The 16,358-nt window shown below is 39.7% G+C and overlaps 1 protein-coding gene across 3 annotated transcripts in view; it reads left to right on the forward strand.

Annotated features, from left to right (window-relative positions):
• Positions 1–16,358, forward strand: part of tbc1d32 (TBC1 domain family, member 32) — an 85,193-nt gene that overhangs the window by 31,114 nt on the left and 37,721 nt on the right. For all 3 annotated transcript variants that reach the window (XM_041976503.1, XM_041976505.1, XM_041976504.1), the window contains exons 24-28: positions 1,683–1,805; positions 4,070–4,178; positions 6,812–6,905; positions 6,987–7,112; positions 9,845–9,928. In XM_041976503.1, the coding sequence (XP_041832437.1) occupies positions 1,683–1,805; positions 4,070–4,178; positions 6,812–6,905; positions 6,987–7,112; positions 9,845–9,928 (536 nt within the window). The remainder of the gene's footprint in view (positions 1–1,682; positions 1,806–4,069; positions 4,179–6,811; positions 6,906–6,986; positions 7,113–9,844; positions 9,929–16,358) is intronic.

Below are 16,358 nucleotides of genomic sequence, written 5' to 3' on the forward strand. Positions count from 1 at the left end.
GGATTTCTTTCAGTTGCTGTTTGGGGGAAAAAAAAAACTTTTATAATACACTGATGGCGGGCTAACCACCATTTTTAATTGAAGAGAATGTTTTATACACATAAACTTACCACTAAAGAGTGCAATTAATTGGACACTTGGAATTCATCCCACCCGGTGAAAGACACCCTCTCGATGAAAAAGAAGTAGGTGTACTTCTCTATTTCTTTTTCAGACGGGGGGAGGTCAGAAGGTCTGACAGACTCTCAGCCTCTTGCTGTGCTGCTGTCGGTATCAGTGAGTCAAGTCGTCAGTCAAACGGAAGTCCCAACTACTTCCCGACACATACGGAAATGAAGCAGCTGTTTGAAAAGGAATTCTCATGAGGAACGACATGCTCATCACACACAACCTAAAAAACAACATGCAGAGATTATCGGTACTTGTGTACACACATCGGAAGGAACTAAAATGACATGTTATTAAAAAGAGGGTTCAAATTCACCTGCATTGTAAATGTTAAAAACATCACACTTCTGGTTCTTTCTCTCTCCATTTTAATGGCTTATTCCAGAAGTCTGTGGTGCACTTATAGCTGTTACAGACTGTTATAGCTTACATAAAGCTGTAGTTCAGATTTTCTACTAATTTAAAACTTTTTAAGCACCTGTCTGCAGCAGAAAACACTGAGATGATGGTCAGTCACTTTTAGTCAGATTAGTCTCTAATGGAACTCCTCTGTGGTCTGTTATGAATCATGTCAGTCTGGTTTAACAAAAAACTTTTTCCCTGCTAGCTGGAACTCAATGTCACACTTGCTTCAAATCTGATTGTCTGTTTTGGAGAAGCAGTCGTGCTCGCTGGCTCAAATCTTTCAACTTGCAGTAGATGTATGAATCTCATCTCAATGAGGAAACACATTAGCTGAAAAATCTAATTTGCAAGACCAATTTTGAGTAAGTTAATTTCAGGGCTGGTCTAGAGAGCAGATAGACAACACATATTGCATTTTGGTGATTAATGTTACACATCCTCGACACATTTGGGATATTTCTAATAAGCACTTAATGTGCTCTATATTAAGACCAGCCTGATGCCGAGTTCAGATTTGGGACTTGTTACGGTGACGATTGATTTAGTTCCCTCTGCATTTTATTAGTCTACATAAATGATTCATTCAAAAAGCAAAACATTTTACCTCTAAAACTGATAGTTAGCAATGTTTATAATGTATACAAAGTTTTTATTTAATCTTTCCACATTTTAAACCGCCTTTGCTCTTTACAGGTCAGGGACCTGAATTCGCAGAGCCTTCTTCGTTTCTTCCTGCTACTTTAGTCTCTAAAAATGTAACTGGAGCTTATCAGCCTGTTTAAGCCTGGTGTCATTACTGACAACTTAAAATTAATTGTGACACTTTTCCCACTGTTCCTACTTAACAATGCTTACAATTTTCCATGGCAAGCTGGTGTGGAAAACCAGTGCTGGCTGACCTAGTAGTTGCAGACACACAGGGCCCTGGGGAACAAGACAACCAAAGTGTAAATGGGGTCTTTGCCTGCGTGGTTTTTACCCTGCTGTATTATATGAACTAAATTTCAGTTTGCAGTTATCAGTGCTGCTGTTCAGCTACGGTATCTCTGCCTGCCAGTGCTCTGTGTATTTTGATATCTTTGTTTTTGCTTGTGTGTTGCTTCCTACAGGCTGCTCAGTGTGCTGTGCTGCAGTCTGGACTCCCTCCTGCTGTTGGAGAGCCAGTATAACATCTGCTCCATGTTGCTGCAGAGTCAGAGAGAGAACGTTGCTGACCCTGACACCAATGATGGGTATGAGGTCCAAAACACAAAGTTCAGTTTCTGTTGCATTTATCTTTTTAACTGTTTTTATACTTCAAAGAAAACTATAGTTTTCTGCACACTGATGTTGCTTTGCTCTGTGTAATGTTTGCATGCATGGGTTCTCTTCAGGTCCTCTGGCTTGCTCCACGACCAAAAACATGCAAATTAGGTTAATTGGTTCTTAATTGACCCTAGGAGCAAGTGTGTGTGTGTGTGTGTGTGTGTGTGTGCATTTTTTTTCTGTCTGTTCTGACCCTGTGATGCACTGATGACCTGTACAGGATTGGGAGTCAGGGTTTCTCTCACCTGATAGCGGTTGGGATGAGCGCCAGCCCCACCTTTGGCCCTGCATTGCACAAAGTGGATATAAAACATAGAAGTGCATGAAGTTCAACCCAAGACATTAACATACAAAGATGCCTCACAAATCTCAGTCTTGTGTATTCATACCATAATTTTCAGAGATCTCATCTAATTAATAAAAATATTGGTCTTTTGGCTTTTAGAAATCATATTAAAGTATGCAGTCATGTGAAATACTTGCAACCTACATGTAGCCCAGCTGTAAAATGGAGATGCAATAATTATGCTAATTAAAAGAGCACAACACGCCATGGGAGCTCATTATTTAAACCTTACAGGATGAAGGGAAACTTCTTTCTTCAGTGTTACTCCGTCTCTCCGGATGATTCTGCACAACATGATTGAATGAAGAAGTATCTTCTCTAAAAAGGTTCTAAAACAAAATATTTGTCCTAAAGCAACTTAAATTCAACTAAAAGTTCCAATGCCAATAATATATCAGTTATTAGTCATATGTTGGCATTTCATTAATGCTGCTTTGATAAATCTTAACAGTAGCAAGGATTCTTCATGGTAGTGGAGTCAGTTCAGTAATGAATGAAACTAATGACGCTTTGTATAGAAAGACAAACTGATGACTTTTGGTGTTTTCATCACAACCTTCAGTTTGAACACAAAATTAAGCTGTTTAGATTTTTATGAAAGAGACAGCAGGCGGTAACAGCAAGCTGTGAAGGTCAAAATGAAAAATTTCTCTTCATGTATTTTCATATTATCCAGTCAAAGCAAGTAAGTTGTTTCAGACATTCAGAAGTTTAAATATTTAAACATAATAATAATAATAATAATAATAATAATAATAATAATAATAACTATTAGTTCCGATTGGGAAATTTGACTCTGCATTTTACCCATCTCTGGTAGATTTTACTAGAGAGCAATGATAATTGATTTTACGAAGCATTTCAGTAAAACGTTTTGTATTTTCCTGACAGAAATATAATGATAGCTCAGGATGAGAAAATGTTTGTTTGTCACAAACAAAATGAAATAAAGTGTGGAAAAAAGTGAAAAGGCCATTTGGAAAGCATGTTTTTTAAACAGCCTTTCTCTCTTGATAATGGCAGACACCACCATGGCTGCTGGTTGTGAATGAAAATGGCCCTGAAATGCCCACTCGCATCGCATGTCTGAAGAATGATGACAATCTCATTTATCCTTCCAACTTTTCGTTCCCCTCATCTCCCAGTTACCATCATTTTTACTTTGCTCTTTTCTCTCTTATTTTTCTGCTCATAGCCTTCACATTTTTTATGTATATTACTTTTTTTTTACACCAGAGTTCACATTTCTGCTGTGATGTCTGTAATTTTTTTTTTTTTAACACATTGCATTTCATAGCAAACAGGCCTCTGAAAGAAGTCCTGTAGAAGAATATCGTTGTCCTTATTTCCTATTTCAAATCCAAATTGCTTGAGCTGAAAGAACTACCCACCAAGGGTAAAACCTTAAATGCTTCTGTTGGAAACTGGGAATTCTGATTTTATCTGAAATTCTCACAAGCACTCTTACTCCCTCACGACACCAATGCTGTTGCAGTCACTCAGAGGCTTCAAACCCCGTAAGAAGGCCCTCATAAGTTAACAAATTTACAATTTAATATAGTTTTTAATACAGTGCCATTCTAATATATAAAAAAGTATGTGTATTACTGCATATCAGTAATTTTTCATAAATCTTTTCTTTTTCTTTGTTTTTCATGATGTAATTTTGCTGAAATTCTGTAGTACACAAAGCTTATTAAAGGTCTATTAGACCAGGGTGTGAATCATCCCTCTCTCAATATGCATTATTTTTCTCTAATCTTAATAAAGTGGCTGCTAATTTCAGTGTGTCACCTGGTTTAAATAAGGGTTAATAAAGGGATCTTTCCTCTTTGTTTCCCTCAGGCGGATCATCATAGACAGTGTCTCAGTGGAGAGGAATTATGTGCTGGTTCGTGTTAGTGTGGTGGGAGGTCCATCTGAGAGGAGGCTTCCTTCTCGAGCCCTGCAAGAGGTCAGCTTTGTTTTACTTTGCAACCAGGTGCACTTTTAAAAGACAGTGTTAACGTTCGTACCAGTGCAGGTATTTGAAAAATTAGCAGTCACACTCACACTTTGTTGTAAATGATGAGATGGTAACGTGTCCCAAAGGTGTTGTTTTCTGTCAAACTAACGATGTCCAGCAAAAAGTTGTTTAGTGTCAAGAAGTCAAAGAACTGTTAGCACATTTCACCATCTCCTTTCTTCCTTTATAAATAAAGTTTGATTTGATGATTTGATTCCATGTAATAGGACTCCATAGCCATGAAACTGATGTGACGTGGAACGTGGACATCCTTCTCAGAACATTTATGAAAGCATAAAACTGTATTCAAGAAAAGAAACTTGCATTTCTTTTACTTAAGAAAATCACAGTTATGTTATTCTTTGACGTATGTGTTGGGTGACCTTGCAGCTCATAATCTTTACAAGCAAACCTACGTCACCACTTATAACTCATCCAGTTTGTACTTTATTTCTGTCACAGTGCAAAAACCTTGTGATGCAGCTTTGAAACTTTATGCTGTGGTTAACTGAACAAAGTCTTTTTAATCCGTTTTATTTTTTTCACTTCCTGACACAAGCTCAGCATTCCCTGTGCTCACCACTCACCATCTGCTGCTTTCTATTCTGCACTTGTGTTTCTGGTAATTCTATTACAGATAGTATTACGTATTCCCAGCAGCGCCTCAGTCGTGGTTTGAAGCCTGCAGCCTTATTTACTGAGTATGTTATGGGATTGATATCAATTATTTAGGCTTTGCTTATTCTGAACCCAAAACAGGAACTAGTTTATGCTGAGGTCAAGGAAATGATATGAAAGAGATTTCCAAATGGGAGAGTGTACATTATCTTACCGAGTGTTTCCTGCAATACAACTCTTGTTTAAATCTGTGTGAAATTTACAAAACAAATTAAATGAATCTGCTTTGGGTGAGACGTGAACTGAGAAGCACCACTAAGTTAAAGCAATGACATTTCTGGAGGTGAGACTCATTTCCCAGCTACAAGACTATCTGGTGAAGAGTATAATGGTGATGAAGCATTCTGGATCAATGCCAAAATATTATGACTTCAGAGTTTAACTTAGCACAAAACCCTAAAGTTGTTATACTTTCTTATACTATTTGTATTGTACATTGTTGAAAAGCCTGATTAGTCACCTTTACATTGAGGTATAACTTGTAAGGATTGTGTATCTGTGAAATGAACAACACAGCTAAATGTGTGGGTAGTGTTGAGATGCAAGTGCTGCGAGGTGTGTGCTGATTACAGAGACTGGCGTCTGATTGGCACCTAACTGATAGACATATTGAGATGAGACTGTGGAGCTGCTGGTGATCCCATATCTCCAGAATCTGGGATGTAACTCCATCCTCCAGGATGACATCTGCTTCATCCTCAGACCCGGATCATCACAGGGTACCTCCAGAATGTGGAAGTGGAGAGAATTAATGAGCTGACATGAGTCCAGACCTCAATCCAACTGAACACCTTTGGGATCATCTTGGTCATGCTGATTGTGACAGACTGACCAACACAATCACACTGGTGGACCTTCAATAACTCCTGGTTGAAGATTGGGGATGACATACCACAGCATGCCATCCAGGAGTGTATAACAATACAGTTATATATTATATGTATCAGTTTCATGGCTAGGGAGTATGCTGTGTGACCAGACTGGTGGCCAGCATGAGGAGGAAGTACCAAGCTGCTGTGGCTGCATATGCATCATCACAACAGGGCTCTCTGACAGCAGAAAATAAATTAAGTGTAAAAATGGCCAATATGTGTTGTTTTTTTCCTTCTTACTGTGGTGCAGTCATCCAATCCACCAAGCAACTTCAAACCAGAGTGAATACAAACAAGAGAAGATTAGAGGGGTTTTTTAAGGACAACTACCCACACATTTGGCTATGTTGCTCATTCCACAGAAGCATGATCCTTATAAGTTATACCTAGTTGTAAAAGTGACTACCAAGGCTTTCTAGTTCTGTGGGACAGATTAACCTTTAGTAGTGTAATAGGTGAGAGGAGGTCTGAACTTTCCTGCTTAGGCAGCTGCCCTATGCGACCAGACCCTGGATAAGCAGTAGAAAATGGGAAAAAAATAAACATACTGAACTGATTCAAAACCAGGGGTTATTCAGAAATAACATTTGACAAGAATAATGAATTGTCTGTAGGTCTTTGTTACAAAGAAAGGAACAAATGAAGAGAGAGAAAAGAAACAAATGTATAAAGGCGGAAATAAATGACGGCACATCATTATGAACAGCCATTTGATGAACTGCAACCATCTCGCAGGACAAAACGATCGCTCAATAATGAATTTATCGCCAACTAACTGTTCATCTGCATCACTATAGTTTTCATTGTCTTGAAATATTATTAACACACTGCCATCAGACAATTTCAGTATATGTAAAATGACAAAAGAATATGCTAACATTCCAGCATAATGTCGCATCAGCTACTCAGAAAATGACCATGACAGCCATCTAATCAGAACAGAGAAGAAATGGAAATGAAATGAATCATGCAGGTCTGAAAAGGAAGGTCTAAGAAACACTGAAAGCATGTGATTCTCTCTGCTTTATACAGGGAGAAAATCCTTACCCCTGGCCAATGTTTTCATGCTACCCTCTACCTCACAAATATACATTGGATCCACCTGAGATCAAATATAACACACAGGGTAAGAGAAACTCTGATGATGTTTATGTTCATTTTGCTTCTTTTTATTTAAACCTACAGTTTTATTTTTCCTCATGTACAGAATGCGAGATCAGGACATTTTTGATTTCATCAACTAAAGTGAAGACTGAGGAGAGCTGGTTAGAGATCTGCAGGAGACAATACTGCAGAGCCATGATGTCAAAACCCAACACCGTAACAGGAAAAGGTAAGCAGCTGGATCTCAGGGGTTCCTTGTATCCCAACATTTTACTTCTAAGGAATTTCTTCTAAATTATGTGTTAAAAAGTTTATGTCTTGCTACAGTGTACAGTCAGACCACAGGAACTAGATGTTTTTTGAAAGGAAGGAAGTTGAAATGATCAGTAACATCTAGCCCTCAGTTTGCTGTTACAAGGGAACTTATTAGCTGTAACCAAATAGCTTTGAGTTTCTGTTGTGAGATATTTGTAGAATAAAACACCAGTTTAAGGTTCATGTAATTTTTTATTTTCTTGCCCATTTTAATCTCTGAAGTAGAACTGAATGGCAGCTGGGTTGTAATAACAAGTTATTTTTCTGGTCTAAAGTAGTGAGAAGTATTTTCTTTTACTAAATCAAAAACGTTAATCAGCTTTCCAGCATTGGGTACTAGATTTCCTTTAAAATGCATCAACAATCATCTGACTAATATTTTTATTTTATACAATCCACATGTATATAAGGTATTTGTGGGCCAACTGAAGTGAAACCTCCTGCACACATCTTATTCTTTAAGAAGAATAAAATGCAGCATGATTTAGCCCACCTTCAGACTCTTGTACAGCATGCATAAAGCTTAATGAGTCATCTTTAATAACATCAGTGTCTCATCAGTGGAAATATTTTAGATTTATTTTAAAAAAATAGAAAAGAAATAAAAAGATATTATAGTTCCCACTTATATTGTGTCTGTATTAAACTACACAATCTTATGTCCTCTACTGTAATGCAGGTGCATCATCTTCTCACCAACATGACATAAAAATGGAGTATGCGTCCGTCCTTAAAAGAAACCCATTGATGTCGTTGAAGGCACTTTGAAATTACACCCATCCCTACTTTTCTCATGTAGGAGTAAATCACTGTGATTCAAGGAAGAAAAAAAAATAGGTAAAAATGAAGGAGGGCAGAGACTCTGTACAGTGATTACTTCCTCTCATCAGTGCACTGTTGAACGTGCATGCAAAAGCATCTACTCTGCTCTACCAAGCTCATTTGTGGCTTTTCACTGCAGAACGATGATCAAGATTTATTATGTCTTAAGCCTCCATCAGCTGTGGAGGTGCTGTTTCATTTGGTGTGTCATTAACCACACAAAACCTGGCATTTTACTTTTTAAGAGACATTCAGTGTGAGGAAATGGTTACATTTATATGCTGACTGCTAAATTACTAAATCTCCATGATGAGTTATTGAGCATTTACTTCAGTGTAGTCCTTCATATCAAGGCACAGTGATTGTCAGCTGTGTCTTCGACAGGCTTCTATTCAGCTGGAGGACCAAAATGATTAACTCTATCTCTTCATCAAAACACTCTTTGCTAAAGCTGTTTCATGTTCTATATCTCACTATCTTGTCAGCTTATTGATTGCTTAATTGGTCTTCTGCACCAGCATATCAATGAGATGCATTCAGTCATACTCAAAGTCACTGAGAGAATCTTGCGTGGTTATCATCTCTTCTTGTCAAAACGTCTAGCTATTGAAATGATCAGTTATTATAATTATCAGAAATAATCCTACTTGAACTATAACTTTTGTTTTTATATGTATATATATATATACACACACACACACACACACACACACACACACATAACATATATGGAAACATTTTTGGAGCCAACCCATATATTGCCTTGTTTTTACCAGCGGGTTGGGATGGGACGGTCAGGGTGTGGATATGGTTTGTAAACTATAATCTCGATGCATTTCCATAGGCAACCGTAACCTTACCTGAGAGGCAGAGTATGATCTGGATAGTAAGAGATGCCTCAGCTACGTAATAGCATAACGTCATCATAGCGCAGCGCCTTCCTTAAAGTACAACTAAAACACGACTCAGAAACAAAAGAGGAGAATGGCCGTCATCCAACAGTTTATGTTCTTTCTTCTTGGCAGTGCTTTGTATCAACAGTTTGAACAGAGATTTAATCAACAAAAAGAAAATCTGCTGCTCTAAACAAGGAGCCATTCCTGCTTTGATTTTATACCTGGTCGCATGGGAAGTGACTTTTTTTCAACCAGTCAACAGAATGCATTGTGTCAAGCTCCACCCTTTTGGGTAAGATCGACTAGACTGGTACCCCAATGGAAGAGTCCAAAAATGTAGAGCCGGTAGGGTCAGATTTTAGGGCACCCTTCCCAGTTTTCATGTGTGGAAATGCAAAAAAATGCATCCCACCCTGTTGATAGAACCGGTGCTTATTCTTTTTAGCCTGTGTTGTGAAAGTTGTGTTATCTGTATTAGTTTCTGTAGCAGCCCCATCAGCCAGTTATTTTCGCTATTAGATTTTCAGTGACTATGGGGAAGTGACAGTGGGGGTTCATTCATATGACTGAAGAGCAAAGCAGACATGGTTTAGCTGGGAGCGGTGAAGCCTCTAACTGATGTGTGCCAACCACATTGCTGTATGTGTGTGTTTGCAGCTGAGCCATGATTTAATGTGTCTGACATCCTAATGTTTTTCTGCTTCTTTTTCTAAATTGTATAATTACATTTTATTTTCTGTTTGTATTGTTTTTAAGGGTAAGCATCCGTCCAGCTAACTCACTGCTTCATAGATAACAGGAGGTTTTTTATGTCTTAAGTAAAGTAGGCGATGTATTTGGGTCTGGATATTGGATTTTCTTTAAACATAACATTAATGGAGCTGAACTTGCTTATATTATTATTTATGTGTCTGTTTTTTCTCATCAGTGCTGGCTGACCTTCTGGAGACAGTTGTGGACCATCTATCCAACTCTGCTGCAGAGTGCTTCTTCTCTCCGGCTCGTTACAAAGGTCAGCGGAGAATAAATTCTGTTTCTTTTCTTGACAGCATAGTCGAGGGAAAATAACTAAAGGCCGCTGGCTGGATCAGTAAAGGAAGCCACATTCTTAGAACTTGAGATGTTAGTGTACTCTGTTACGGGTCATTAAAAACTGCTAGAACAAAAAGAAATAAATAATCAATTCCTTGATAAAACAAATAGTGAATCAGCAACTAAATGCATTTAGGCCTGTAGACATGGTCATAACAGCTTGCTGAAGTTCAAACTGAGCATCAGAATGAGGAAAAAAGGAGATTTAAAGATGCAGCACAAAACTTTTGCAGATTTTCTTAGTGATGTGCCTCCAATTGATGGCTAATTCAGCATTCATCCTGCATCCTACCTGTATTGTGAAATCTCTCCAGCTAGTAAAAGACAGTCTTTACTTCACTATTGTCTTATCTCTTGCTTAGTCCCTTTTTCTTTTCCTCCCTTCCTCCAATAATGTATTCTTGCATTTCTTTGCTGAATCAGCCACAGTGCAAGTTCAAAACAGCCAGTGTGTTTATATCCACCTGCTAGTGTGTGACTCGGTGCATAAAGCGATACTCAGCTGCAACTTCTAGTGTCCCAGAAGAAAAAACTGTGTGGTGCGGCTTCTCAGCTGGACGCTGTTGGACAACAACACGTAACTGATGTCCCTGTGCCATTAAAACAAGTGGTGGAAACATGAAAACTGTTCAGTCTAATGGTGGTGTGATGGTGTGGGGATATTTTCTTGGCACACTTTGGACCTTAGTACCACACAACAGTGATAAATCGCAGAGCATCAATCTGCATAACATTTCCAGGATTTCTTTTGGTTCAGGCTAGAGCATGTTTGGTCTGCCTTGAGTCTCTCAGTGGTCTCATGGCGACTCCAATTCAGTCGAATTTTGGGTCAGCTTCCACCCAGCCGAGCTGACAACCCCGCGTACGAGCTCTGGAAACGCAACCAGCTTGTCATTCTGAGCTGGAATAGCATCCAGTTTACGATTGAGCTCCTGCAACGCCATAGTCGGATTGTTCGTAGCTCGGCACAGAAATCCGGCAGCTTGCCAGTGGCCGCCAACTGTGTCCGAATTTTGCGATACACCAGGAAACTGCCTGCTCTAAACAGCAGAAACCCAGTTATCATGAATCCAAATGTGTATTTGTCCTCTGCATCCTCAACGGAAAGAATGTGACCTTCCACACCCCCCAGGAATCCATCACGTATCCAGCCGGGAACGTTCCACCTGGACAAGCGGACTCCCCTACACCCGTTTTTTGGTTCGAATAAATTTGAGAGACCAGCTGATCAGATCCATGGTTCCAGATAGTTCAGATTTAGAACAGAAATGCAGAGAGAGGCTCAGATAAGACAGGACAAGTAGCAGGGCAGAGTGTGGGGAGGGAGAGAAGAATAAGCGTCTGCCTCCGTCGAGAGCAGGAAGGAGGTTATGTTAACCCTCCTTAAATGATCAGCACATATAAACGTGTCTAACTTAATATACATAGCTGACACAAATGTGAAGCCGTGCTGACAGACCTGCTTTGCTGCAGTTTCAGTAGAATAAGCAAAGTTAAAACTGTTAAGTACATTTTTCAATTTATTATTCTGTTGCCATGTCACCGCACTCGGCTTGACAACATCAACAAAAGCATTAGACCATCTTTAGCACGGATTTGCTAATCGTTAGTGCCCTCACAGTGTTCAATAGACCTTTTTTTTCCAGTAGACTCGACAAAATGGACAGATTTAAGGTCTTAAGCATCGCCTAAATGAAACATTTAGCAGCAGAGTTTTTCTTTGTATAAAACTGACTTCACCTGCACATGAAAATTTTTCCTACATCCCAAGTGGTGCTGGCAGCAAGACCAGATCTGATAAGGACTGTAGCTTCCAGGAAGTGGAAGAAGCAGAAAAAAAGGGCAGAGCTCAGCAGTAAAGCTCAGTGGTTGACAGTCACTGCTGACTGGCAGATGGAGGGAAAAACAACCTGTAGACTTTAAGAGCAGTTTTTTAGTCCCACTTTAAAATGAGTTGTTTGACAAATCAGACAAGTTATTGCTGTCAGCAGATTGGCTTTTTCAGTAGCCAGGAGGCTAAACAAGCTGATCAGAGTGATGGCAGACAAAAACAAACAACACTCATTAATGAACACCCATATATATACTTTTTATTTATTTAATTTTCAAGCTAAACATCATATTTAGCATTGCTGGTGAAATAATGAGGCTTCCCACTGGTGCTGTTCTGGTCAGTCACTGATGAGACTGAAGTTTATACTCACAAGAAATCAATGCTGCTACAAGACTGATTTCTATAAGTGCTGGAGAGACTAAGCCCAGGTGCAGAGATCAGACTGTGTCAAATACAGTTTTAGTGTATTCATGTAAAACAAAAAGACTAAATGTAGCAACAGAGGGAAATGAGCAAATTAGTGTCATTAAGTTAGATGCTTGTCAGACTATCCTTGATTTCAAGATGAACAGAAGCTCATTCACACACACGGAAGCAGGTATAAGATGCTATATGGTTCATGCGTTACAAAAACCACATGCATGGGTTAGAGGGTTCGTGGTAATGTTTTGTTTCTGGAACATGAGTGAGTGTTGTTCAGCTTTGGAAAGAAGTCCATCAGCCTTAATGCAACATTGATGGGGTTTGTGGAAAAATGCCATTTTTTGAGGTGAAAATGGGTGTGTTCCTGTCACATTGTGACTTGGATGAATTATCAGTGCAGAAGATGACGTGAGCAGCACGGTGACTTGTTGCTGGGAGGTGAGGTTTGTTAGGCTTTTTAATATGTGCAGATGAAAAAACAGCTGTTTGCTTTCAGTTCTCATTTCTGTACATCTGGCAGTAGTACGACCTTCCTAAGCAGTTAAGACCCTACTGTAATTAATACTCTTCTCAAATGCATTGAATTTAGCTAGTTATTGCAGTTATGTTAATGGCTTATTTACAAAATGAAGGAATTATTTTAAAACATTGTAAATATCCATTTACCTTTATGATTAATAATGTATAATTCAATTAAATTAGTCTGAAACAACATTGTTTTATTACATAAAGCAGTGTTTCTCAAACTTTTCCTACCATGCCTCATCTTTGGAGGAATAAACATTCCCAGGTCTGATCACTGTACTAAAAACAACTAAGTTTGGTAAGTACAACAAAGAAGTGCAGATATTTTGACAAAAATGAGCTCCATGTGCAGAATCCTGCAACGTCATGGGTACCCACGGATACCAGCAAGGTGGTCTGCAGGAAAGCTGCTTCACGTGTAAACGTGTAAACCCTCCCCCCAAAAATAATAACTAAATATACATAATCAAAATTTCACAGGTGCAGGCCGATCACAGATTAGAATAGAATTTATTTTCTTTAAACGTAGTTCTTAAATAACTGTGTTGTGTTTTGGATATTTAAATAAAGTATCAGGCAATATGGTTTCCCACTTTTGGAGCTACAATTGCAATTAGCAAGTTTAGCTCTAAAAAGAGTGGATGTTTTGTTTTTGCAAAGCAGTCTGGTTCAGAAAATGTAACAGTGAGCAGCAACATTTCAGAGAGATAATATGACTCAGTGCAATATGATGCAAGTGATAGAAATAAACTGATAATAAACTACCTCCAAAGATCAGTACTACGTTCTGTGTGCATCATATTTCTAGTCGCAGGTTAAATTTCTCTGGGTTGGGTCCAGATTTTGTTGGGAGAATACCATGGGTAGTGGGTTGTTTGGTTGTTTGGTATGCCCTGGGTTCAGGCTGAAGGAACTGGAACCGTGTGGGCCAACTACCTGGCTGAGATGGGCCAGTTTAACATCATTCACAATCTTTTCTAGTTCAGTAATAATATGTCTTTTTATTTAGCTGCGTTTCCTGCTGGTGGTAACCAAGCATGTTTTTATCTTTCATCTTAAAGGTTTCATCTTAAAAACCTGGAGTGGCTTACTGACATTAGGGGATGTAATAAGAAAACGTCTTCTTACACATTTTCTGTAAAACCAAGAACAACATATCCACCATCTTTCATCAGATACCTGTTTCTCCGCCTTTCTGTCTCTGTCCTTGATGTGGTTTGGTTCAGTAAACCCTGATCTCTGTCCCGCAGTGGTTCTTCTTGATGTCTTTTGGTGGTTGGCAAAAACTAATTGGTGCATTACTGCCACCAAGTTGTCTGGAGTTTCCAAATGAATGTTTCCAAGAGCCCGAGTTGTCAAAAACATCCGTTCATCTGCTACATTTTCCCAATCCCATGCGCTCCGCCTGTCATGATACCGCGCCCCCCTGTTTGAGAACTACTGACATAAAGAAACAGAAAAGGTGATTTTTTCAGATAACAAATTGTTTATATTTATTTAATCTCATCATCCTAAGACAAAGTTAAATAAAATGACCATATCCAAGATTTGAAGGGCACTAAAGCTATTAAAAAAAGAAATGTGGGTGGCATTAAATGCTTAAAGAACATTAACAGCACATTAGCTGTTAAAGTGTGCTGTGAAGGATTCCTGACATCTGCTGCTTGTTGTGTATGAGATGACTTTCAGGCCTGTTCAGAAATGTATACACCTTGAATTTAATGTACATGCTATATGATAATCACAGCAAAATCACCAGCTAGACCTGATCAGACTATTTTCATTCTCCAAAAAAGAAAGCTTCTCTTATTCATTTAGGTTCAGGATACAGCAATTATATATATTAACTTTATTTATAAAACACTTTTCTGAACAAATGTAACAATGTGCTTTACACAGCAGCAATAAAAAGAAGTAAAATAACTTAAACATCACAGTAACAGAAATAAAATAACAGGTCAGCAATTCACTAAATAAAATAAAAGTAAAAACGGTGTCAGATACAACCAGGAATGGCTTTCTCCATCCTCTGATGAAAGTGTGTTTTAACAAGTGATTAAAAAGACTCTGCAGACCTGAACTCCTCATGCAGATATGCAAATACTTTATCACCTTTGGTCTTAAAGCCCCCCGACTGAACTTGAGAACATTTTCTCACTTTGGTGCCTCTAATGACGGCTACTTCATCCAGTCTCTTCTCTGAGCTCTCTCCAGCCACTTACTTAGTCTGTCGACTCTTGTTATATCTCTTGTTCTGTCCCTTTCTCTCTTTCTCTTTCGTTATTTTTATTTTTTTTTGCGCTGAATCGCCCTTGTTGCTCATCTAAAACAGCCGCTGTGTTGATATCCAGATGCTGGAGTGTGACATAGTACCGTAAGAGAAAAAAAAGTTCCTCAGCCTCGGTACGCTGCACGGCAATACGGCTCTGTGCATGAAATATTCCAGATAAAACTGTGGCTTCTCATTACAAACATTTGATTTTTTTTTTTTTTTTTTTTTTTAATGATTGTCTGGCTGCCGTCTGGTGCTGGGCAATTTTACTCTATCAAGCAGGGATTTATACTACATGTATAAAGTCCCTCTTGATGACATGAAAAACTTTATTAAATCAGACTCTTAATGCTGGACTCGACCGGAGGGGACAGAGAGAGAGAGAGAGAAAAGAAAGTAGAGAGAAGAGGGAGGGGAGAGAGAGGGACAGAAAGGGGGTGGGGACTTGAAACATCATACAGAAGACCATGTAATCCATACTACTTACAACATATATAGCTAAGATCATCCTAGCCAGTAGGTCATTACACAACTAGTTGATAATAGTAACAATAATAATAATAAGAGTAAGAGTAATAATAATAATAAGAACAGAAATAATTAAAAAAAGAAACAAAATATGATAATAGATATAAGTGAAACTGCTGTATTCAAGAACACGCGCAGAGAAACCTGTGTGGATGTGTTGGAGAACTCGGCCACACGGCGACGCAAAGACTGTGTGGAGACGTTCAGGAAGGAGTGACCATGCAGAGTGATCATGCAGATGCCACCTCACTTGAACAGAGGCCAGAGTCAGGCCAGCGGTCCCGAGACCCAGGCCACCAGCCCCCCCGCAGGCAACAGATCCCGACCGGTCCACAGAGACGACCACTCGCCCGCCCAGGAAGGCAGCAGCAGGAGACCCCAGCAGGAGCCGCCCCGCGGACACAGGGCACCGGCCGCCCGGGACAGACGGGGCAGAGGGCCCGGGCCCAGGAGCGCAGGGACACCCCCCCCCCCCCCCCCCCCCCCACAGGCCGAGGGCCAGCACGCCACCCGGGGGGACCCGGCCCGCCCAGACGGCCACCACCAGAGGCCAGCCCCACACCCCAGCGCCCAGCCGCACACCCCGAGAACCAGTCCTGCCCCCCCCCCAGACCAACACACACAAACACACACACTCTCCTTCCACTCCTCCATTTATCCTCCCACGCATACACCATTCAACCCTCACATACTCTGTCCTCCCACACACACACACCATCCTTCCACCATCCATCCTTCCCCACACACACCATCCTTCCTCCCACACAC

Source organism: Melanotaenia boesemani, chromosome 22 (genome assembly GCF_017639745.1).
Source record: "Melanotaenia boesemani isolate fMelBoe1 chromosome 22, fMelBoe1.pri, whole genome shotgun sequence".
NCBI classification, from domain to species: Eukaryota; Metazoa; Chordata; class Actinopteri; order Atheriniformes; family Melanotaeniidae; genus Melanotaenia; species Melanotaenia boesemani.